The sequence below is a fragment of the Musa acuminata genome, chromosome BXJ3-8 (genome assembly GCF_036884655.1).
Source record: "Musa acuminata AAA Group cultivar baxijiao chromosome BXJ3-8, Cavendish_Baxijiao_AAA, whole genome shotgun sequence".
Classification (NCBI taxonomy): domain Eukaryota; kingdom Viridiplantae; phylum Streptophyta; class Magnoliopsida; order Zingiberales; family Musaceae; genus Musa; species Musa acuminata.
The window spans coordinates 438658-465135 of NC_088356.1; the positions used below are offsets into that span (position 1 = coordinate 438658).

Consider the following 26478-nt stretch of genomic DNA (forward strand, 5'->3'; position numbering starts at 1 on the left):
TCGGCTTTGGTTTTTTTTTATTTCCACTCTTTTTTTTATCCCCAAAACTGAATCAGACTAAATTATCTAATTTGGTTTTCTTTCTTAAATTTTTAATAGACAGATATTATTTTTGGGATAATTTTGGTTAAGACAAATCTTAATTCTAATAAAGTTTTTACTCTGTATCTGATTATATTCATATTTTTCAAGAAGATATCTAAATTATATTTTAAATTATTTTTCGTTTGTTTTCATACTTATGTGGAGAATCAATATTTTTTTTAATATTCATAATATCATTGTATCGAAAATAATTATTTTTCTCATCAAAACTTAGATCCAACGAGATTTTCTCATGATCATCTATCGATCATCACAGAGAAAGTCGATAAATTATTAAATATCAACTTTATTTGTAAGGTCAAATATATTGATTGACTTACAAATATTATACTTATAAGAAAATAAATATTTAAAAAAATGAAATGTTTTGAGTATATATATTAAAGTTTATCGACCAATTGATTGAGATTGATGCGACGACCACTAGTCATTAAGTTTCATAAATAAATACATTCGCGAGATACAATTAAATCAAAATAGCTCTTGAGAAATATACTTTATTTTTTTTTCACAACTATTAGGGAATATATTGTTTCACAACTAATTCTATATTTCATTTCGACGGTTAGACAAACTCACAATAAAATGACCCCTTAGGTACATCATTTAGACGGATACTAGTATATATTTTCATTCCTCAAATCACAATATTACCTTATTGCTTTCTTTAATATAGATAATATTGATCAATATATCGAAATAGATATTACCCTCTAAGATAGATAAGTTGTTATTTTTGAAAGACAATATTAGGTCGCATCAATTTCGAGAAATTTCATCTGTATCACTACTATAATATTTTATTCATAATCATAATAACCTAAACACTACCTTATCATCTATGCAAAGCTTAAAAATTATATTTAATTCCCATATATATTATATATTTTAGGGTAATATTATTTTCTATGTTTGATCAATATCACTCCTATCCCATTCTATCATTCATGTCTATTATTAATGGAAAAGTGCATGAGCATCGATATCTTTTGAGTTTGTTATGCTCTTTCTTCTACCCGATCCATGATCAACCCATTTGTTGGATCCAACATGTGTTGGATCCGAGTTGAGAGCGCAAGGTAACAATTTAATCGGACCCCACTTACAGCACGAGTAAGTCTGGCTATGGACCGGTCAATAAACAACAAGCAAGCCCCACGCTGCGTCGGCGGGGCTTTCCTCATCAGGCATTTCCCGGCCCGTTAATTATGGCCGCACCATAAAGTCGCGCCTCACGGTTACCCACCCCAACAACAGAACACCTTGAGAAACAGCTCGTACCCTCCTCCTCCGGCTCGGCGGCCTCGCCACCACCACCGCCACCATGCCGGGGATCCACGCTCCTGCTGCTGCTGCTGCTTCCATCTTCTCCCCCGCGTACTCCTTCTCTTTCGACGATGACGACGGATTCGGAGACTTCAAGTTCGCCTCCTCCGTCCAACCTTTCCCGTCTCACCCACCGCCGCCGCCAACGCAGCAGCAGCAGCAGCAGCAGGACGATTACGACTGGGGCGATTTCGTCGTCAGCCCGATTGGATCTCACCCCGTCGAGTCCCCATCTCCGCCGCCCCTCTTCGACGCCTTCCCTCCCCTGTACGCCGCCGCCTCTGACATGATCGCCGGTGTCAAGCAGTGGGAGAAGCCCAGCGGTGCCCTGCCGCTATCGATCTTTGGGGAGGAGGAGGTGGATGAGCCGGAACCTCTCCATCCGCCCGTCCTCTTCTCTGCTTCTTTATCTTCTTCGATCCCGGCCAGAGATCGCAAGGGACCTGTCGCCGCGCATGGAGAGTTGAGGGATCTGATCACCAGTCTCTATGGACAAGCTCCCCAACCGGTCGGTGGCGACAACGATGGCCTTTGTTTGGCCGAGGGGAAGGAGGACGATTCCGACGAGAGCTCCTGGGAATACAAGGACGCCTCTTCCTCGTCGCCCAATTCGGTGCTCAAGGTGATGATAATATTGATATCGATGATGGGAGTTCTGATGGTGGCGGCGTGGTCTAACTTTGGTTATCTTTTTTCGCTGATTGATCATATTCTGGCTCTCTTTTTCTCAGGAAGATGGAATACGAAACGAGAAATCTGGTCTTCAATGCACCGAAACTGCGGATTTTAGAGAAATCGAGGTCAGAATCGGCAGCCTGTTCACTTGGCCCCTCGTTTTCTTTTCTTGCATTTTAGCAACCCTTTTCGGTGAGATTCGATGTGAGAATCTGCAGCTTATTCACTTGGCCCCTCCTTGTTGTATGTTCTTGCATTTTAGCTACCCTTTTTAGAGAGATCCGAGGTGAGGATCAGCAGCCTCTTCACTTGGCCCCTCCTTGTTTTCTGTTTTTGCATTTTAGCCACCCTTGACATCTACAGGGTGCATTCAGTCCAGTAACTTGTGCAGTAGCTTCTGCATTTCCCGTTAGCATTAGAACTTGAATGTTCCAGTGAAGAATACATCTGCCAATTATTTTTCATATTTGAAGAAAATAACTAGGTGCGTTCTCATCCTGAGCTATTGTGATGTACATTTGTGATTTGAAAAGAATACTGTGAAGGTTATTCAAATTGGATCTGGAGTTCACTGGCAAACAAATAGTTATATGAATGTTAGCAATGATGGACAAGATGTTGATAATCAAATTACAGATGGAACAGGTTCTTTTTTCTGATATTAGTTCTCCTAAGGATTTGGAAGTTCATGATAAAACAAGAAACACCTAAAATGAAGATGATTGGTTTTCCAGCCTGGAGACTAGCAATAAATGAGGTGAAGATGGGTTCTGGAATTTCAGTGGTAATTTTCTCCAGAATGATGTTGTAACAACTACTGGACAAGAAGTTGTGTTTCTCTATTCCTTGGAGCTGTGACATCATTGATTGATATGTATTTTGACAGTCTTATTAAAGCATTGTTCTTCTCTCTTTAAAGCTATGAAAAATCAAAATATTCAAGATGCTGAGTCGAATGTGTCGGGACCCAACAATCATTCTGATTCTCTTCATGTTAAAAAAAGCACTGGATTTCTACCCTATATGGATTTCAGCCTGGGTAGTTTTCTACTGATCAGCATATGGCAGTCCTGATTGTCCCTTATGGACTTGATTGGACTATTCAAAGGATTTTCCTAGATTATCTTTTAGTATATGAAGAAGGAAGGCTTTACTGAATGTACGTTTCTATAGATGACATTCAAGTTGCCTTCGGAAAGAAGAAGCACGGTCAGACAATGGTCCTTTTAGCTTCACATGAAGTTGTACTCAGTGCTATAAGCTGGCAAAAATATTTTAGTGGTTGAATTGTTTAAGTTGCTGATGACTGTCAACCGGTTGTTTATATGATGGTTCTTTTTTGAAATTTGCAAATTCTGCAGGCATGTATTGCTTGTGCTGAACTACGTTTTCTGAATCAGGTTCATAGTCAGAGTGGAACTTGGCCCTGATACCAGTTAATGCACGAGGCTTGCATCACTTAGAAACTTCTGTGCATATGATCTCATTGTTCATCTGACCTCTTAAACATATTTCGTGTAACCCTTTCCAGTCAATCTAGGATCAGGAGCTATTTAAATTATTATAATGCTTCATATAATTGTTCTGGTTTCCTGATATACTACTTTCTTTATAATTAAATACAAAGTTTAACTAAGACTCTGGAATAGACCAACTATAGCTGCATACTAGGTGCATAGACCTGCTGGTATTGGTTGCTCACACACAATCTTGACCATTGGCTTTGTGGTTCCTAAACAAAGGTGAATGCAGTCAACACCTTAATCAAGATAAACCCTTGCTGGCGCCATTATAATCCTTTATTATACTAAGTATTTTATATCATGTATGAGGGCATAAATTATAGTCAGCTATTTTGAATATGGTTTAGGAGCATTAATCTGTGGATACACATCTGATAATCACATAACCCCTTTGTTCAAAAATTTTCAGGTTACCAGAAGCATGCGAGAAAGTAACCTAGATGACTGGCCTATTCATTCTCACAGCAGTGTTAAAGAAGAATCTGATGTAAGCCCATATCATGATAAGAATGGGTATTTCTATGAACCTACATTTGTGGGGAGTGCAACTAAGGATATAATTTCTGGTCCATCTGCTGGTCTTAGTAACAACATACTGGACTTGTTTATTGAGGTTGATCAGGAGGATGCTATTTACTCTGAAAAAGATGCCACAAAGAAGGGACAAAACTCAGATATGGTTGACTCAGTGCAGAGGGATCATGATCTTGGTGGAACTCAATGGAAGTTCCTAAAGACTTTGGAATTAGTGGTTAGCAATCAGGATCCTGCATGTGAAATAAATAAATATCATTCAACTAATTTGTCATACAACACTCCTGTTGATCTTTACCACAGACTGAAAGATGAATCGATATTCTTGTTAAATTGCCATCTCGATAATCTCGAGGTTAGTGCAATCCAACCATATAATTCCTTCTATTTGTTTCACTAAATTAGGTAAGGAAATTGTTTTTTATTTGCAGAAAGCATATGGAGTTGCTTCTCTTTCTGGTGAACAAATTATAGAAATGAAAAGAAAAGAGGAAATTAAGGTGAGTTTGATTTACAATGTGAGGTCTCTTTTCCTTGGACATATTACTTTTGGATGCTTAAGTTTCGAGGAAGTTATTATATGTGAAGCATTTTTTTTGTTTTATTGTTACCTTCTCTTTCTCTTACCTTATATTAACACTAGTACAAAACCATAGGTGATTTTACATTAATCAATTACTTTTGATGCCTTTGGTTCACTTTATAATTTATTTCTTAATTCATTTATTCATATCATCTCTATGCCATATAGCTGTGACCTTTATTTTGTGTATTATGAATAACAGATATAATGTGAGGAGATTGATTAGTCAGATAGTAATGATGTTAAATAAGTTATAGCAGATCTTTATTACCGATAAGCACTGCCATAATATGTAACTAGACCAATCTACATCAGTAAAATATCAAAATCTTATATGTTAAGAATGATTAAATTGTAACCAGTTATTGTCTAAAATTGGTCCAGACGACACTGCACAAAGACTACCCATGCCTAAAAATACAATTGCAGTTGACCAACTGAGATACTTCTTCTTAGTCATTAGTAACCACTTTCACACTTGCATAGTTGATGCTTAGGCGTGCTTAATTGCATGGTTGACTGAACCTGTTTATAGTAGTGGTCCTAAGACCATCTTATGAGCCTTCTAGCTTCTCATCCAACCTCTTAAATTAAGTTCATGAATAAGAAAAACAAATGGAAATGCATCGTGCTTCCTGAGATAGACCACCTTGATTGATGAGGTCATTGCATTCATTTGATCATATGTCGTCAAAGACACTACATGTTGTTTTTGACAATCCTATTAGCAATATCAAATCAACTTAAACTTTATGAAACAAGCTTATGTCATCCATCACATATAACTTTTAATTTGAAAATGTTAGGTTTATCAACAATATTCTTAAACATAAAAAAAGACACTACTAGTGTAGGTCCCTAGCCTGTATGGAAAAGGTAAAGGGTTGTGTTAGGCTACTGATGTCTAGCACAAAATTATATTATATTATATAAGTATTTATGTCAACCACTTTCACTATAGGGTTTGTTTGTGACTTGGAAGTGATGTGAGGCATCTTCAACATCGGGTACCATGAAGTGTCAAGTGTAGGATGAGAGGTCTTAATGCTTGGATGTGGTACAAAATAAGCAAGGGTCCTCACATTATTCTGAATTGATGCGTGTAAAAAAGTTGTCCAAAATCGAAGGGTTATGTTGACAACTTGGAATATAAGAACACTTTAGTAGAATATGTAGGTAGGAGAAAACTCTAGGGAAATTGATGCTAATTGATTTAACATTTGGTATGGTTAGTCTATCACCCAGAATGATCTGAGGCATCTTCACCATTGCGTACTTCAAACCAAGTTTCGACTTCTTGTGCTAACCGGTTGGCATGGCACATTCTGCTCCATACTAATATACCATGTGTTGATACGGTGGGGCTTGTCGATGGTACCAACTCCCCATAACCCTTGGAAAATACTTGAAAATTAGGAAAAAAACATAGATTAGGTTTTTAATTTGGAACTAAATGCAAGTTTAGTTTAATTTCATTAAAAATTATCTAAATTAGGAAGGGATAGTGAATTAATTTTTTCGGGCTTTAAGGAACAACTTTGTTGTATGTTCCCAATCGTTTTTTCGTTGATATTGAATTATCTGCAAAGATATGACTTAAATTGTTATATTACAAGTTGAAATTTTAAGATTGAAATGAATCAAGTAATCTTGATTACTTTGATACCAACCGTTGTAGAAGAGAGTACAGAGAAGCATAGAGAAAGCAATAGAGGAGTGAGATTAGAGAGGCAAGTAAGAGCCTAGAAGAGTAGAGAAGATGCAAGTTTTACATTCAAATATAAAGTGCTTGATCTATTGACAAGCCCCACTATTTATAGGGGTTTATGAGCCTTAATACAATCAATGTAGGCAATGAGTCCCAAGAGTAACATCCTAGGGAAATTATATGCCTTTCAGAAATCCAAAATGTGACTTCTAGGATACCTAAACAACTTTAAGACAATTTATTATAGCTAAGAAGAAAAAGAGTGCACTTAGTACAAAAGTGTACTTAATACAAAAATAGAGTCCTAAGGTTAGCACTTAGAAAGAGCAAAAGACTTTAATTTTTCACACAACCCTTATAGTTTCTAGGTCAATTAATTAATGACCTTTTTAGCTGATTTCTTTGCCTGAAATAAACTCTTCTAAAATCTTTTATATAGCTAGATGGTTCTTCGTCACAAAGTAAGAAGTGTTCATTGTCCAATTATATCACATATGCATCAAGCCACATAGTTGAGTGTCGCTCCATATCTGAGCAACATCCAATTTCATAAAAAAAGGTAAATGAAAATTTGACTTATTGTTCGATATGCATCATGAAAGTGTTGTACGACCTCGGAGGAATGTCAGACACGGATATTGTAATTTTAGGGAGATTGATCTACAGAGACCTTGTCCTAAAAGATCAATTTCCAAAACAGCATACCCAATTTATAAAAATTCTTACAAAAGCCAGGATTGCTGAATTCATAAGCTAAATTTTCATTTTCTCTAGTTCTAGGATATAATTTGATCGCTATATGGTCTAACACATTTACTTGGAATGACAATTCCAATCAGATCCCAATGGCATATCGGTCCTATGCTGCTCCACAATCAATGCCTATGGTAAAATTTTCTAGGACCACACCTATCCCTCTCTTGAAAAATGTGGGTACCATTTAACCAACATATGGAAGAAATACTAATGGAATTAAACTTCTTTCAAGTAATGATGCCAAGAGGTTTTCTGACATGGCAAACGTGAGGCCTGAGTGCCTTGTTGAGGTGCCTTCAACCGCTCATGTCAGTTGAGGTTCTAAGCTTCATAGGTGCTCACCTGGACTACCCTGAGCAACCCAGTCATCCAAATCCGTTCCAAAACTAATTCTCATTCCCCCCAAGGGGTGCACCCAACACGTCCCCTGCCTTAGCATTTCTACCACTGATCTCTCATTGTTGGTTGCCTGTCCTCTCTTTTGTTAGTATGTCTCCTCTTCTCTTATCTCCCTTCCCTCTCCTATTCCTTTTCTTTTCCTCCCTCTTTCTCCCCTCTCTTCACATGTGCTCTACCATTCTCATCCTCTCTTCTCTTTTCCCTCTTCACTCTTCTTCTCTCCTCTTTTCTATGTGTGGCCATCTCTTATTGCGGTTTTGGTCTCTTCTTTCCCATCTCTCTTCCCTTTTCTTTTAATCTCTTCTCTTTTTGCGGCTAGCATTGACTGTCATTGCCCTCTCTACCTCAATAGTCATCACCACTGTCCTCCCCCCTACTGGCTTTCGTCCCTCCTCCCTTTCTTCTTTCATTCCTTTCCTTCTTTCCTTTTCTGCTGCCCTCCCTCCATTGTTGCCCTTCCCCTTTCATCGCTTGACTCCTCTCTCTTTCCTCCTTTTCTTCTCTCCCTTTTCCTTGTGACATCAATTTAACATGACAACAAGATACCTTTCCAGTGGCATCGATAGGTAAATCAGAAGAACCATTGTGAAGCACTAAACAAACTTTTAATGAAAGTACAATTATTATAAGGATGCAAAAGTTTCTAATGTTTTTACTGTATGTTTTGCAGCAAAAGTACCATAGATGCAATAATTTTAGCAAGAAATCATGTTTTTATTTGGATATTAAGATATAAAGATCATGTTTTGTTTGAAGTTCTTGTTTTAAAATTTATCTTTATTTTTATTATATTTTTTATAATTTTCATAATGCTAGCATCTCGTTTTGCTTGTATGAGCCCCTAGGGTGCTCTTAATAACACTGGTTTCATGAACCTTTATATCTTCTTGAAGTTATAATTCATACATAAACCTCTGGAAATATGCCTGAGTGTAATGTGATTACAATGCTAATTTCTATTGTATTGAAACAATAATATGATGAATATTTTGCATAGCACACATAGCACTATTGTTGCCTTTAAGCACCCATATCGCACATCACAGGGTGATATTCTTTTTTTCCCCTACTCATTTGAAGGTAATATTATATTTGGCCTGGACTTGAAAGTCATTTAACAAATTAATTTATTAGTCTTTTTCTTATTTTTTCTGTGTCAAAAAAGTCATAGCACGTTTATCATTTAGTTTTAGTCTGCTTGCATTTGAGTATGATTTACTTTGAATCTTATATATTTTTATAAGCTATACTTCCTGGCTTCTCATTTCTCTTGGGTGGTTAAAATTAGTTAGGCATTTTTAATTAGATTTTTTACAAATTTTTTTAACAAATCGAGTTATGTTTATGCCTATTTACCCTCCTTCAGGCTGTTTATAAGAAGCTGGAAGAAGCTAAGGGCACTAGAAATATTATAAGGGGGGAGCACCTACCAGTAGATGTTTATGTTCGTCAACTGCTTAAAGCTGTAGAAGAACCAAACTTTCGAGCATTTGAGCAAGAATATCACCTATCAGAAAGAATCTTGTCAGTAAGTATTCTTTAGCTATTTGCTTTATACATAAAATTATTAAAAAATCTGTCTCCAAACTTTCGTGTATGATGCCCAGAACTTATGAGCTGTTAGAAACTAATTTGCTTGCTTTAGGCAGGGAAAGAGGCAAGTGCAGCAATTGAACTTCTTGAGCATACCACCTCAGTACTTCACATTCTGGCATTAGCATCCAGGGAGGAGCAGCGTGCTTATATTGATGTATGGTCTAATATGGCTGTGGCTTGTGTTCAAGAGTTGCAGCATGGTGCCAAGGTTTTAAAAGAATCAGTTCAAGCACAAACCTTAATGCAAATTTTATTTGGAGGTATACTCTCATACTAACTGAAATTAACTTTCATCCAAACCTGTAACAGATTTGGCAAATTCGTTACTCATCAGCACTGAATATCTTTCCTCCTGGCAAAATTTCATCCCCTGCAGAAGCTAAATATTTCATTGCCCTTGGAGAGATTTATAGAGTTACGGAAGTATTAAGAGCCTCCATGAAACGTTACAAGCCTTGGATATTACTTAACTGTGGTAGCTTAAGCAAATTATCAACAAGCTTGGATAAGTGTGCGGAGGCATGGACTATCTCTGGTCTGGAGGAATCTCTTAAAAAATTTTCCAATGCCAATGATGCAGAATATGCTGGTTTGGCCAAAGCACTCCTTGCATCCATCAAAATCATTCGTGATCTTGATCTCTCTCACTATTCTTTTAATCACGACAGAAGAATTTGCAAATTATCATTATTTTCCATGGAAGAATTACAAGGTACAGTGTGAATGCTTCTGAACTCTCTTCCCTTGGTTATTATTCATAAAGATTACTATCTTTCATGAACTTATCTCCTCTTTTTCCAAAAATGGGACAGATATGAAAATGGGGCTATGGTGTGGGGAATATTATTTTGTCAAGCTAGCAAATCTCTGGGCCAATCGGATATCTTGTGATCCTCCTCAGTTGCCATGCTTACATGTCTAATAATATGAGAGACTCAGAGACTTGCAAAGGCACCCAGTCAAGGATTCTAATGAAACCACAAGTGTCGGAAAATCTTCATTTCATATGAAGCAACAAGAATCATGCTGCAACATCATCGGTCTTAAATGAGAAAGAATAATCGTAAACCCAACCCTGAGTTTGTCGTCCACCATTCATTCTTATGGTCGATTTCCTTTTCAGAATTCTAGTCCATAGAAATGCAGTTTGTGGTTGTAAATCGTGACTCTATTCTTTCTATTCTTTTGATGTATATAAAGACACAATCGGTACTTGTTATTTTGTTATTCTGGATTCTCGAGTCTTCAAAAGAATCTTGTATTTGACGACACAAGACTTTTTTGGTTTGATGAGTAGAAGAGTAAGAAGGAAAAAAGAAGTGAAGCATACGAGTCTTTTTAGGTACTTGTTGCGTGTGGTTTGATGACTTCGTTTAGAGTCTATTGCTGTCACGTTTCATAACGTAAAAGCTTTGCTTACTTACAGTCAGTCCGATCATGGAAATGTAAAAGTGGATTTTTATTTTGTTTTTCATTGTCCATAGTGAAAGTGACTACGATTGCCACTATTCAAAATCTCATTCATCCAAATATTCTATTACTATATTAATTTAATATTACTTATTCTTGTCATTAAAAGCTTCGATAGATAGATAAATAGAAAGGTCCTCTTGTTTAGTAGACTAATAATAGCAACTAAGCATTTCATATCAAGAATCATAGTAGATGAAAAAAGCTTTGAATAGGCAAATGTGTGAGATTATCGAATCGCTTACCATATACGTTCCTCGAAAGAAATAAACTAACTTGAGAGAATGGAAAGATACTTACCATATACGTTCCTCAATCCTCCAATTTTTTAGATGGCAATCTTGTGACGTGGGGCAATAACGAAGAGCTACCAATAAAGATTTTTTATCACATGCATGAATATTTCTTTCGACCACAAATTCACCAACATCAAGCTACCAAAAAAATATATAGTTGTTCTCTCAAGAAAAATCCATATCCACCTTGCGGTAATCAAAGGCATGGTTAATCATTCTTATCTACATCAATATTTAATGGAATATGGGCATCTATCCAGATCTGCAGAAATGCTGTAGAATATGAACTTCATGTTGGATTTCCCACCAGCTATTAAATGAAAAAAATGAAAATGAGAAAAAGAATCTACATCATTTCAATGGACAGCAGCCTGTTCCTGGGCTTAGATTATTCTAGGAAATACAACAGCTTCAATTCAAAACCTTTTAGTAAGAAATGATAATGAACACAAGTACATCAGGAGTCCAAGAACAAGAAAAAATATGGTGCCTAAACAAACTCACCAAATACCCAACATCTGTGATGTATAATTCCCTCGACCATCTACAGAAAATAATCATGTTTTCCTGTATATCACAAAAGGCAATTGCCTTTTTACATCAAATAGTTGTGGAATTTTACCCCAGATTCTAGTGCTGCTGGGGTAAAATTTCTAGGCAATTGCCTATTTACAACAAATACTTGGCAACTGACAGTATCCTATACCAACAAGCCTCACAAAATCCTGAAATCGACCTTTCAACAATGGTGGCTCAATCTCAGAAGAGCATGTAATAGATCTCTCAGAAAAATGGATCTTCTGTAATGAAGTTGTTCACTGCAAGTTGACCAATGGAGTTCAGAACCTTTACTCGCTCAGCTTTACTCTCGTGTTGCCAATGACAGTCACATTTTGAAGCCTCATGAACTCAGATCTCATGAAGAGTGCATATAGTAGTTCATTCCATGTATCTGGAACCCCAGGTAAGCACCAGTGGCTGCAGTCCTGCCTGTGGAGTGGAGAAGGACCCAACTTGCCAAGGTAAAACAAGGATAAATGTCCGTCTTTCCTTCGGGCTGTCATCTGTGTCACATTCAACAGATCCAGTTCTAGAACCTTGGTTGCAGTAGAATTTTCCAAGGCCACATTCCTAAGTGGCCTCAAGAAATGTGACCAAGGTTTTAAGGATAACCGTGGACCTAAATCCGGTAGTGTCTCCAAGTGACAATTCCCGCCTGTTTTCCAGTCGCCACTTCTGCGCAAAGCCACAACATTTCACAAACCATCATAATCAAGTAAACCACCACCCACTTTGGAATTGAAGTTTCTGTATTCTGTGATAACAGTTATATGACGTAAAGTTCCATTAAAAGACAATCATGGGTCATTTTTTTGCCATCCATGATGATAAGCATTTAATTGATATTAGAAATAACAAAAGGGAACAAAATCTGATTTAGATATTGTGAAAGGTAAGGTTCTTGCACCAAGAGTATGGTTCAAGAGATTTAGATCATCAACTGTTCGCCCATGAATTGATTGTTTCTGAGAAGCATCAATGAACATAACAACAAGAGATTCAGATCAGATTGTTCATAAGTTGACCAAACTGGCATTTAAACTGTAATTTGTTCAAGAATTCTACTGTGTACTAACTGGTTGCATAGGCCAGTTAAATTACATGATTAGCAATTATGCTAATCATGATTTTTACTGCACCAGTGCAGTTAAAGATCACCGCACAAGTAAAAAAGTATGGTTGAGACAAATTAATTCCATTGTGATTTTTACTCAATACAAATTCACCAAATTGCAGAGAACCATATACTAAAAAATATCAATGGCTTCGAACATAATTCTCCATACAAGTAAACCTATGCTTGAGACAAAATAGGGGAACCACAGTTCATTTCTGCACCCATGATCATGCATGTATGTGTGCATGCAGTTAGGTACAAGACCTGGAGCACCTGTAAGCAGGGATGGGTTTAGGGAGGGACCATGGATACCATTAAATGACTCATTCATCCTATTTAATGTGCCCATGCAAATTCTTGCATACAAATGTAGCAAGTAAGCAATTTTTTTTTATTATGTAGAAGGACATGGTAATTCAGAAGAAAGAAAGATTGATCAAATTAAATAAAAATACTGCTGAAAATGGACTAAGTTGTGGATCCTTTGACCAGATAGCCGGGAATTTGCAATTTGTGGTACCTATATAAAAAAACAAACCTTCTGCTCTATTCCAGTCCATAACATTTAAGCCACAATGATTTAAGAAAAGGAATTCTATTAAATCATAACATATTGCACTGTCCATTAATAAAAATGTGGACTAAGTTTTCTCTTTCTATACCCCCCTCCTCTCTTCTCCATCTTCCCTCATTTTCCTCTCTTTGCAAGAAATAGAAAGCCAGTCCTCCAAAACAAGCCAACTAATTTGTGAGCGCACGAGAGGTCATTCCTAGATGCTTTAATTTATTTTGACCTTTTAAAACAATGAATGGGATAATTGACATCTTGATGTGATGCCTGGATTACTTCCAACATAGAAAGTGATATTCAGGTCACAAGTTCATTATAGCCAACAAAATTTTAAAAAATGAACCAAGGAATGCAATTTCTGTTATTGAAGCTATGCCAGTCTGTGGCTGGGAATGATAAGGAAGAATGAGAAGATGAGGAAGAATGAGGGGATGACAAGGAAGAAGAGGAGGAAAAAGAGGGGAGACAATTGGTGGCAAGCAGTAGACAGTCAAGAGACACACACATATATGCACACACACACACATGTATATATATCTAGTGAATCAAACCCAACCGCCCGGTTTGGGCTGCTCTGCATGTTAATCGACAATTAAATACTGAACTGATCAGTTTTGCAATGCATGAAATGAACTATAATTTGTTCTTGTAGAATAATTTAGATCCACAAAAAATATTCTTGTAGTTAATATAGCTTTATTTCTAAATGTATTTATTATATTTGCAATTTTCCATCTAATGATTACAGAATAAAAACAATAATGTAGAAGCATTTAAAAACCTTTAAGAATTGCATAGTTTGTCTCTTATCATATTTGGCTGTGGTAAATTATATTAATGTTGACACTAAATATCTCCTAACCATGTCCAATGTGTCCCACTGAATTAAAGTTCCCGCCTCTACTGTATATGATAAAAAAGATTGTCTTTAGCCCTCATCGGGCAACTACAAGATAGCAGCATTAGGAAAGCTATTGTATATAAGAAAAAAAAGTTCTTTCTTTACTCCTCATTGGACAACTGCAAGAAAGCTGTTTCTTGGTAGAAGATAGTAAAATTAAATTTGAGGCATTTCAAAGCTAGAATGATACCTAGAATATAAGCATCGCTAAGATATGGATATCTATTGTTATCAGGGATAAAACCATGTTTAGTCTCACTATGGTTGGAGAGTTAAGAGTCAAGGCCTAATAAAGAGTCAAAGTTGACCTCTCTCAAACACACCTTTTAGGTCCATATTGAAAGGATAAAACAGTGTGGGGCCTACCATAGAGCAGACAATTATCACAGCTCAGAGAACTCACACCCATTATGTGTGATGGCTAATGTGGATATTATTAGACTCGAAGAGACCTTAGTTCTCCAACTGCGAGGATCCAGTAAAACCATATTTAGTCACACATTGTTTGGAGAGTTAGAGAGCCAAAGCCTAACAAAAAAGTGCCAAAGGCAATTACTCAATCAGAGGTGCCTTTTGCAGTCCAGTCCCAAAGAGGGCCCAACCCATTGTGGTCAATTCCTTATCCATATAGGTGACTCATATGTTTGAAATGGGCTAAATATAACTCTTGTAGAAACAAAACAATAGTGCATAATTATGATGGAGATGTGCTACCAAGGAAGGGTCTATTACTTCTTGATCAGGGCAGGGTTCACTGACTAAGCTAGGCAACTCTAACATTAATGCCAATGAAGTTTGAATTAATTTAATTGCCTATAAATGCTCATGTGACGAAAATGGGTGCAGGACATGTCAAAGATGCATGTCTTACGGAGTTAATAAATTCAATAAACAAAATCATCATTCATTATATTCCAAATAATCAAAAGTAATATCAAGTATCAACATATCAAGTCAAAGATGATGAAGAAAAGCAACAGGGATCTAGCAACAATAGCAAAACATAGTAATAGTAATATGGGGAAACGAAGAAACAATCATTGGAAGAAGTACATCATGGCTGTTGAAATGATAATATTAGAAAACTCATGTAATCGCTTTCAACATCTCACTGAAGGACCTATTTTTCCTATGTCAGGTGGTCTATATCCACTCAAAAGGAACCTTCAACCAAGGGCGTTTAATCAGATCACAATTCTTACAAATGCTGCTTAAGATGTAACTGCAGAGAGTAACTTAATTCATATAACTTACTGGTGTCCTAAAATGTAGCCTATTTGGCTTCTCGAGCATAAGAGAATGAAGACTCGATTTGTCAATGTATTGAATACATGATGTCAATTGTGAATATAAAATTCACAAACACAAAAAATAATATCACCTAAGTGCTCTAAGTATCGTACTTATTAATAATTCTCTTTTAGTATTACTCCAGGAATGTAATTTCACCTGGTTTGGTTCAGTAGGACCATTATTTTTCGGTCCAACTGTCGATCAGCATGCCAACCAGCGCAATTTTGACCCATTCATGTGCAATACAGGGCCTCCTGCTTGGTAAGTCTTGTGAATAGGATAGTAAGACCTATAGACCGAGCCCAACCCATTCTTAATTTTATACATTTTTAAAATAAAAAAATTAAAATCCTAAGTTTCTAGATCCTAATCTCTTGTTCATCGTTGCTCACATCTCGTCACACTCGCATTCGTCATTGCTCGTGCATGTCATCTATACCCATGGTCTGCAGTACCGACTGTACCGCCCGGTATGGGCGGTACGTACCGGTCCGATAGGTTGCCGGTACGCGGACCGCTTGTTACCGATCCGAGTGCACTGTAGCACTGTAGCAGTGTAGCAGAGCTACAGTACTCGGCACACCTGGGTGTACCGCTCGGTACACCTGGGTGTACCGCTTGGTATACTGTACCGAGCCCAGGTCGAAACACCGGTACGGTACGGTATTGCGAACCTTACCTATACCCATCACTATAACCGTCCCTACCCATGTCTATCACCTACTTGTCACTGCCTATATCCGTCACTGTCAGCCCTAGCAATCGATACTCTTCTCCTCATCCTCCTCTGTCACCTCATTTCCTTCAACTCTACTACCACCTTCACTCTCCTCTCCATTGTCACCACCTGTTCTCTCATATCCAACGTCCCCACCTCTCCTCCTCCCCTCCTTCGTCGCCTCGTTTCCTCCTCTCCTCTCCTTCTATGTTGTGGCTTCCCCTCTTATGCCACCTCCTAATTCTTTAGAAACTCTGAAATAGGATTTTTTTCAAATTTTGGCTGACTTTTCAGGCTTTTTTGAGAAAGGCGGTATGTAGACCAATATTGGCACTATTGCTATTGCCTTATTACTATTATAAACAGTTCATAATCAGAGATTTTAGACTAAGTAGGGCAAAGACCAAAGGTATGCAACTTAGTAAATACTAAAAGAAGAATTGAGAGTGCGATTGAAATGGATGGAGAAGAAATTCCTATAAATAAAAATTGTAGACAAATTAGATCTATTATTTAATTAAGAAAAAGATCGATGATAATGTTCTCTAGAGAAAACGAGGATGGATAAAGTGGAGAGGGAACCCGGGTTTTTTTGTGATCATAGAGGACCTCTTGGTTTAAAAAAGAAATTCAAGTCCAATAGATAAGAGTGTTGAGTGTTTAAAAGACATACAAAAAATTAGGATGGTTGAGATGTGTCAGAATAGATATAAAGAGTCACAAGAAAAGGATAGAAAACAAAATATTTTGAGTCGTGAATAACAAGCATTACAATTTCTCCCGGACTGATCTATACCCGCCAGTGTTTACCAGTCCTTCCATGAACCAGGGCGTGAATCATCCCTTTTCATGTGGTCTAGTTCGGTGTACTATTTTTTTCATAAGCCCTGGGTCTCCATGCATTTCGCAACCACTTGTCGCTAGTGTGGTAAGTCTATAGAACTTGAATGGAGAATCGGCACAAGCCTAGACAAAAAGAGCTTAAAGAGCATGCATGAAAAAAAGATTGGCATGATGGGAGGTGAGACTTCCTTGCAACATTTAGGTTGGTAGTCTAGTTACAAACACTGTCCTCGCATACATTCTCGGACCCCTCCCCTTCATCAGTCAAGGTAACATGAATAAGAAGAATGTGGAATATTTCAAAGTCGAGCCTTTTTGATGACTTTTAAAGAGCTGTGAGGAATACACCATGAGTATGTTAAAATGAAGCGGTGTGAGCTTCAAGAAAGCAAGCCTACAAATCTGTCTCAATAAAATTCACATCTAGACATGCCCTTGATAACTTTGGTGGGCACAGCAACAAAAGGCTCCAGAACATTTTTGGAATGTAATGAGTAATGTACAACATCAAATAACAAACACGAGATTACAAGTGGAATTCTTTGATGAGATAACTCTCCTACAAAATAATGGAATAAAATTCTTCAGGCAAAGATAGAAAGATTTTATAAACATATATGAAGTTATGCTTGCGAGAAAGTTTTGCATAAATAATGTGGCACTTCTAAACTCATCGAGCAACATTCATATAGTAGCAAACCACTCTAAGATGTCCAAACTCATTGCAAACTATTTCGTCCCAGTGATGAACGATACAGAGTGATATCATTGCCAAGGCCCAAGGGTGTGTCAGTATATACCCTTGGCATGGCATAGAGATGTAAACTAGTACATCTAGATACAGCTGGTACCACACCATTGACTATTTACTATTCTTACATATACTTAATTATTGTTTATATTGGAAGATATGTATTGGATGTCTCAAGATGCACATTACAAATATATTAAAAAGAGAGCGACTTAACTATGATTAAAATAATATCATGTGCTTGCTTAATTCAGGAAGTAACTACAAAAAACAATGATCTGCTATTATACATCATGTCAAGAAAATAGAAGGGCTTTTCTCACTATGTTTTGGATGTCCACAAGCTAGAAACATGACATTAAGCTTTTTAATTGAAAAAAACTTTGCTTACGCGAAGTGATAGTATTTAGCGCAGATTAGTAAAATAATGTACAGGAAACCTAAGTACTTACCAAAAATATATATCCAAGGAACCTAAGAACTTAACAAAAGCTATAAATTTAAGGGAGTGAAAATATGTTTGCTTTTGTTACACAATCAGTATGTACCTGAAATGAACAGGAGCATATGTTCGGAAGATGACTTGAGTCTTGCTCCTATTGACTTCTTTACGAATCCACTCAAACAATGTCTGAATTGATCTTTGATAAGCTGTATTCACACTCATCTCCATCTTCACCTGGCCTCCTTCTTGGAAATAGCAACCCCTGAATTAGAAGATCTTTATTTTAATCTAGACTCGTTTATAAATGTAATACTGCCACTCTGTTGAGAAATAACCTAAGTTTATTTTCAGTCTTTCATGATCTTGCATCACTCGTAATTATCTTAACAATTGTACCATCACTCAAGACTCAAGTGTTTGATCTTGAGTAGTGTTACCTTGGTAGGTATCAATGAGAATGGTGTGGTCCTTAGTAAATTGTGTTTGTTACTGAATGTAAGAAGTCCAAAAGTGCCTCTTAATCCCTATAAGTAGATGTGGGGTGTTCATGATGTGTGCAAGGACTAAATAGATAAGAAACAAAGTTTGTATTTGCTTCCATCCAAGTTCCACCACTCTTTCAACAAATTTGTATTTGACCTTATTCAAGTGGCTAGTGATATGCAACTTTATATATCTTGCTTCACCAAAGAGAATTATGAATAAGGGTGTATCCAAATAAAAGTCATGTTTGAAACTCAAAATCTACAGGAGGTAGTAAAGAAAAGTTGAGTAACCTCAAGAAAATGCTACTCTTATAGCGCAATAAATAGATGTTAAAGGATTTGGGAAGACAAGAAGGCACTCTTTCTCATCTGCCAAGACCTAGATGAAGGCAACACAAGAAGGTCATTTCTGCCAATACCTTCAAAGAAGCATGAGAGGTCCAACACTCCTACATGCTCAAGCTGACAAAATCTACTTGCACTTTTCTTAAGTTCTAAAACATGATCATAACCAGCTAAGTTGTGATGCTTTATAAGAGATAGAGTAAATGAGTACAAAGTTCAGCATAATCACCAACAATGTTACTCCCTTTTCTATCTCCTATGTTCTGTGAAGCAAAAAGGAGGTAGGCCCGTCTCCTCAGTCTTCACCATAATAAGCAGATAAAAGGAGTTCCAAAGATCTTGCATTTTGATCTTGATAGTAATAAGCAAAAGAACAAAGTGTTGAAAGAACTATACATCCAATCAATGTACAGAAGTGTCTAAAGGTTGTAGACTGCTTTTGGTAGGAGATTGCCAGAAGCAGAGGTAATCTTTCAACATTAAAACTGAGCTGATAAGTTGAACAAAATGATCATCCAATTTGTGATAAGTAAAGATATCGGTCTGCTGTTTACCAATTATCATAAGTTCATGACAGTTAAAATTTATCAAAATCAAACCAACCATCAAAGATAAAGGAAGTATTATTTGACAAGCTATCTAACATAAAAACAAAATCAAACTCTTACTAGTTAGCCAACTAGAAGTTGAATCAACTTGGGTACTCATGAGCAATTTTGTGTACTTATTCTTCATCTGTTTGTTCACTATCTAAACTGAAAGTGCTAACTTAGTCACAAACCCAGTGAAATGGAAAAATCACATTTCAAATTCATTTTGGAGCATCAGGATAGATGGGGAAGGGACTACTGCTAACTAGTAGCACTTCCTTTTTGTTTAATTATGTGGACAATGCAAGAATCCAAAACCTGTAGTATCAACTCCATGTATTATGCTATTTAGGTGAGAATGCAGTTTGACTATGTAATTACCCTCTAATGGTCTTCTCATAGTTCCACCAGTGCCCAGTATTGAAGACAAGGATATCAGCGTCCTTCCATCTATTAGAAGTCCAATCCAAAATGTCCAATTTAAGAGTAGTCTTCACTTTTTTGGGCACACCTGCTGGGGCACGGCTTTGGAGCACCAGAAATGGTGCTCTGTAATACTCCACGGTACAGTTGTAGTCACTGAAGTTAAACACCAAGAAGCCCATATGTTTTGTGATTGGGCTTCCATTTACTTCATAGATTGAGCTCTTATTTGAAACAGCCACAGAAAGCATGCAAAGGAGAGACTCCCATTGATTCCTTCCAATTGAATCGCCTACAAAAACCAGCCTTCTGTTCCTTAGCTTCTCCAACATCTTCTTGGGATCAAATCTGATCAAGTGAATAGGAAAACAGGAAGGATTTAGGAACAACTAATTTCACACAGTGCTAATATCATCAATCTACAGTTTTCTTAACTAAAGCCAATTAACCTAACGGGCAGTAACTCCATCATCTAGTTTTAAATATACAATATTAAAGCATCTTCAGAGGACTACAAGAATCATTACATTTAACGGATGTGTTTAAGAAAACTTCAGTGTCGGAGAAGCAGATGAAGTAATGCTACATATTTCCATATCACTCTTAAAAGACATAAACGGTACTTGTTTTCGTTTACTAGTAAAAGATTCCCATGGATTGCTGATTAAAATTTTAAGGAGAAGAAAAATCAAAGAATCCCATTTCATTTTCTTCTCTTTTCTTTTTTGTCTTTTGGGGCCCTAAAATCTGAAAATTCTAAGAGACATGCGGTAAGAACAATTTTAGAAAAATAAAACTATAATAAAATGTAAATATATTTTTAAAAATTGAAAACTACATTTGAAATCCTTTAAATTGCAAAACAAATGTAAATTATTGATAGAAGTAAAAAAAAAAAAAGTATTAAATAGAAAAATTGAATGCTTACTTGAAGTATGTAAAACCACATTATTTACTTATATTTATTTAATAAAAAATCTGATTAACTAGAAACACAAAAAGAGAGACAAGAAAGGTTCAAACCAAATATAGGGAAAGATCATGTAACCGTTGGCTAAATACTCGTATAGTTTTGCTTTAAATGTTTCCTGAAGCCCAGGTGTTTGAACAGCAAATGCTGAGACCCTGCTAAAGGACGAGAGTTCCCTTGTTTCAATTACCCAGATTTTTCGGGATTATATAATAGATAACTATATATTCAATCGAATGACTGTAAAACAACGAGACGGTGTGTTCCTCAACAGTCCAAAGACAAGTCCATCCAGATAACCCAAAAACGTTGAGGACGGCATCGACAAACAATAAAATCGCACGAACATGAAGTCCGTGCATCCTTACAGTGAACATCCACGAGCATCTTGCATGCTTGACAGCTATTCGATAGACACATGAATTCCAACATGAAGCTTCTCGGTATTCAAGTGGAGGTATGTAGAATAAGCCTATCAAAAACTAAAGAAATAGCAAAATCAATGGAATACACAAGGCATAGGATCAAAATAGATGAGAAGGAAAGGAGGAAGGATAAAGAAGAATACAGAGCGAACGAAAAAGAAGAAATCTCCAAGGAAGTAAAGCGACAATAGAGGAGGAGAAAGCTGAAACCTTTGGGCTAAAAATGTGCAGCATCGATTCCAAAAGAAAATTTTCTTCAAAAGTAAAGAACAAAATGTCAAAACCTTGAAAGAAAGAAAATTAAATCGCGGAAGTGAGACCTGGGGAGATCGCAGCCAGCAGGCTGCCACCGCCACTTGGTGTACATACGGTCGGGCCTTCCATTCTCGGAGCAGCGGAAGCCCTCGTCCAAGAACGGGCAGTCCACGGACTCGTACAGCGGGTACCCCTCATCCCACACCCACTCCCCCTCGAACCAATCGCAGCCCCCGCCGCCGCCCACGGCCGGCCCACTCTCCCACGCGAGGCCAGCGACGCCGTAATAGTCGGAGTGCACGAGGCGCAGCAGCAGGAGGAAGACGAGGGCGGCGGTGAGGACGAAGAGCCCCAGTGCGCCAAAGTGCTCGAAGGGCTTAACCCGCCTCCCGAGCCTCCGCAGAGCGTCCGAGCGCTCCTCCCAGCCGCCGTGGCCGCCGCTCCTCCTCTTGGCCGGAGATGCGGCAAGAGGCGTCGAGTAATTCGCCGACGGCACGGCGGAGCCGGAGCTTCCCATGAGTCGTCAGTTTACCAAGGAGGGATCATCGGCATCGGTGGTGGAAGTTTATAGCAGGCAGACATGGATTTGGGCAAAAGGAAGGAATAACCGAGGAGGAGAGGAGAGACGGAGTGGGAAAGCTTACAAGAATAAATAAAATGGAGGAGAATGGCAAGACGATCGATTTGGTTTGTGGTTGTGAGAGGGGAACAGAGCTTATAGACAGACCATCACCCATTCATCATTCATTCATCGAACAAGTTAAAATATTTTCTTTCGATCGTCAAGCGAAGAAGAAGAAATATCAAATATCAAATAAATAATAATGATATATCCATTTATATTGATCGTTAATGGACAGCCGTCCGTGGCCGTCTCACCGAGGAAGACGTGATCGTGAGTTCTTTCTCGCTTTGGCTGATAGGAGCCGATATCGACGACTTCCAACACGTCGCTCGTAACTAAACTTCACAGGCCCAAGAACACAGGTCCCTACCCGTCTGACCTTACCGAGGATTGATTGGTTTCACAGGTTGGGCCCCATATTACCTCATCCAAAGAAAAGGAGGGTGCGAGAGGAGAGATGGGTAGGGGGTGTACACGTGAGTTACGAAGCCGGTGTTCCGGAACGGTGGGTGTGCCGACCCACGATATCCACGTCCAATCGTATCCAATTGTCCACGCACGGGAGTGCTTGCTGCTTATCCCCGCGAACAGGATTCGGCAAAGTCCACTATTATTAGCTAAGCAAGCAGTCCGCGGCCAACGGCGGTGTGTGTACTCTTCCGTCGTGTTAAGAGTGGGGAGGAATAGACCCTGTCTGGAACCACACTGCTAAGCTTCAACCAGTTGATCCTCGATGCATCAATAATAATAATAATTATTATTATTATTGTTGTAAAAGACAGACAGAAATTATTAGTTCGAGGATTTATTAGTCCCAACTTATCCTAAAAATAGGGAAAAAGAAAGGGGGTGGGTGGTAAAACAATATGGTAGATGGGGATTTATTAGTGCATGGCGATATCCAACTCGACAATAAATACAGTAGAAACTCGCTTAGAAATCAATGATCCAAATATTATAACGGTTGATTCGAGTTGACTCTTTGGATTTTTGATGTCAATTAACACTTGGGGTGTTTCGATTGAGTCTTCGAGATTGGTTTGTGTATCTATGAAACAATAAAACCTCAAGTTCGAGTTGAGCATCTAATTTTATAAATAAAAACATATATTTTGATTAAAAAAAAAAGAAATACTATAAGACAGCTATCGGCAATTTAGAGAGTAAATATATGCGAAAAGGCATAACTAAATTTTGTAAGATGTGAATGATGAGAATTGCTAGTTGAATCAATGAATGTGATTGAACTATAGGTTCCACATAAAATATTTTTTTATAAAAAAAATGTACTTATGCACTGAAAATATAAAATATAGAAATTATAATCAAAATTATCACAAAACCATAATTATGAAAATGCATCTATGAAGTAGAATGAATTCTCCTATTTTAATTATCAAAATATAAAAATTTAATTCATCTGATTTAGAAAAAAAAAATATGTCAACAACACATTACATGTGATAACACAAGAAGAAAAACAATAATGAGTGATCATAATTTTAAAACAAAATACTAGAGATAAATAAAGGATGAAGATGAGAGAATAAAAGATTAAGATATTAAGGAGACATTAACAAAAGTGTGGAGAAAAATAATAGAAATAGATCACTTAGAAATGTAAAATGGAATAACACAAGATTTCGAAATATATCATTGCTAAAAAAATAAAATACTTTATAAAAAAAATGAACATAATATATATATATATATGTGTGTGTGTGTGTGTGTATTTGATTATTATGATCCATTTGGATATTTAAGGTTTTATCTAACCCCCGGGTTTGTATTTAATAAACATGTATAATATTATAGATGTTAAGATATAACAATATATGAACATGAAAATTGGTGCTAGATGGGTATTGGATATCCACTATCATCATAGTACCGAAATCTTCTAAGCGAACGCATCACAAAAAATAATGAATAATTTGATGATCTACTCGCACTCGAACCCTTCCCCACTTGTCATTATCGATGCAAGGAATAATCCCCCTAATATCGTTCTTGTGGGGTTCATATTTTGCTGTAACCAGCGAGGAGATAAGGAAACAGAATATTTATAAAAACGTAAACATATAACTCCAAAAGAAAATTATATCTTTATTATCTTTTTTGCTAACTTGTTTAAAGATTTTATAGTAAGAATTGAATATTTGATCCCGTTTTGATATAGACATATTTACATCAATAAATTTCCACACGATGAGAATCTTTTGAAAAGGACCCTTTAGCATCTATTCCAAAGAGATGTGAGATGAACAATTTGACCACAAGAAATAGGAAAAATAAGAACCACTACTTATTTGCAATTAAAGTTAGCCATTATTCTCATTTGGATAGAAATCTTTATAGGAGTTGTCAGGTAGTTTAGATAGTAACATTTTTTAATAATTTATTTTATTTAAAAATTTAAATTTTAAAATAAGACATTCTTCGTGTATATTTGTTTGTTTACCCCCAAACTATAATCTATTTAAGATTTGCCCTATATTGTTTATCCCAAACTATAATATTTGTAGATTAAGAGGATAATTTAGTTACCCCTTCCTCGATTAATCGCTCAAATATATCAACGTTAAGCTACACTCTTCATCAACTATCAATAGTTAGTCGCGTATATTATACTGAGTTGCCAAAGAGTTCTTTTAGAAATTTGAATATTATTTTTTTTAGATAAGAATCTAATTAAGAGTATATTAGTAGTTAAATTATATTTTTTTAATTATTATTTTCTACTTGGATCAAGGGTTGAATATGATTAAATGAATGGTGGAGGAAAGTGGTAGTTGATTTAGAATCAAAATTTTACTTAAAAAGACTTTTAAATTTGGAAGGAAGATCAAGCTTTTTTAAATCAAAAGGAGTATATTGTTTCCATGATTCTCAGTATCATCGAGGGTAGTAATATATTTAATTATCTTCGATTGATATTCTATTTCTCGATAGTTTGATTTCCAAGACAAATGATCGTTTATGAATCTTAAATGTCCATGATTTATGAATTCATAATTTTCTAAATAAGTCATGATGTGATGCTCTCTTATTAAGTTAGTTAATGTCACATTGTTTTTGTTTGTTGATCCAATTGCCCGCCGGCGAGGGCGAGGGGTGTGGGGGCATCGGTGCAGTCCACAGGCGGCCGGCCGAGGTGCCGAAGCTTGACTCGGCCCGGGTCGAAGAGGTGCTCGTCGCCCAGACACCAAGCAGGCAATGGGCTGTCGGTCCAGCCCGATAAAACTAGACTAGGCCTGGTTCAGGTCGAGCGAGCCGGACTGGGTAAAGTCCGGTTTACAGAGACAGGCTCCGGTTCAGCCCAATGGGGCCCCACCTCGTTCGATCCCGCCCATGACGTCTGATCTGTCAAATCAGAGGAGGACTTATTTGTTTAAATAATTATATAACTTTCGAGTTTATATTCTATTTGAACGATATGTATGGCGGTGGATTCCCTTAGAAAACTTAGATAAGTTTATGATTTGATGAAATTTTGGTATAATATTTATAGATGTTGTTAGTGAACAGTTACATCGTGATCGAGGTGTCAGCACAACTCGGTTCAATCTCGGATGCATAAGATTACCCACGTGGATGCTCGGGTGGTAGAAGCGAGCATTAAGTCGGGTTGAGTTTGAGTCTCGTTTCTCGAGTACGGTCTTTCTCCCTTGACGAGTGGCTTGCTCTTTCATCGTCAAGTCCCTACACACATGCTGGAGAGATTTCTTGACTCAATCCCTCTGAATGTTAAGTTAGTGTTAAGTGAAATAAAAAGGAGTTGAATGCTCAAAGTCCTTCCTCTTCCTCTGACGTTGATCAAAGGGTTGACTTTTATATCTACGAACGAGGATCGATCGAATAATCTAATAATATAGGCTCGATTTCATAAATATTATCGTCTCATCTAATAGAAGAAAGATTTCTATTCAAATTAATTGAATATATATATATATATAATTAAAAATTATAAATAGATTTTGAAGATAAATCTGAATTGTTTCCAATTTAGATTATTTTTATTTTAACTGAACCAAATTAAAAAAAAAATAGTTCTATTTGATTTAGAGTTCAGTTTGAATACCCCCAATTTTACGTTTTCAATAATACCAAATATAACATAGAATAAGACTCATACATAGTATAATGCTTAAGGCCAATTTAATGGTGACTACATATCATTAAACACTCT

At 36.9% G+C, this 26478-nt stretch overlaps 2 protein-coding genes across 6 annotated transcripts; one reads left to right on the forward strand and one right to left on the reverse strand.

The window, feature by feature from the left end:
• Positions 1-1318: 1318 nt before the first annotated feature.
• On the forward strand, positions 1319-10550 carry LOC135643999 (uncharacterized). 5 transcript variants are annotated; one of them, XM_065161338.1, is made up of 8 exons: positions 1320-2053; positions 2163-2231; positions 4039-4518; positions 4595-4663; positions 8976-9137; positions 9255-9413; positions 9515-9917; positions 10018-10550. In XM_065161338.1, the coding sequence occupies exons 1-8, from the start codon at positions 1430-1432 to the stop codon at positions 10125-10127; spliced, it is 2076 nt and encodes a 691-aa protein (XP_065017410.1). In that variant the 5' UTR covers positions 1320-1429; the 3' UTR covers positions 10128-10550. The 5 variants fall into 5 exon arrangements, 4 of the variants coding, with proteins under 4 accessions (XP_065017412.1, XP_065017413.1, XP_065017410.1 ...); XM_065161339.1 differs by having other exon boundaries at positions 1322-2053; positions 9255-9465; positions 9582-9917; XR_010498392.1 differs by lacking the exon at positions 10018-10550 and having other exon boundaries at positions 1319-2053; positions 9259-9413; positions 9515-9651.
• An 831-nt stretch (positions 10551-11381) lies between these two features.
• On the reverse strand, positions 11382-22470 carry LOC103994188 (protein trichome birefringence-like 11). The gene is made up of 4 exons (XM_009414514.3): positions 21730-22470; positions 19973-20362; positions 18275-18433; positions 11382-12207 (listed from the first exon to the last, which is right to left on the reverse strand). Exons 1-4 carry the CDS (start codon positions 22179-22181, stop codon positions 11820-11822), a joined length of 1389 nt encoding a protein of 462 aa, XP_009412789.2. The 5' UTR covers positions 22182-22470; the 3' UTR covers positions 11382-11819.
• Positions 22471-26478: the final 4008 nt, after the last annotated feature.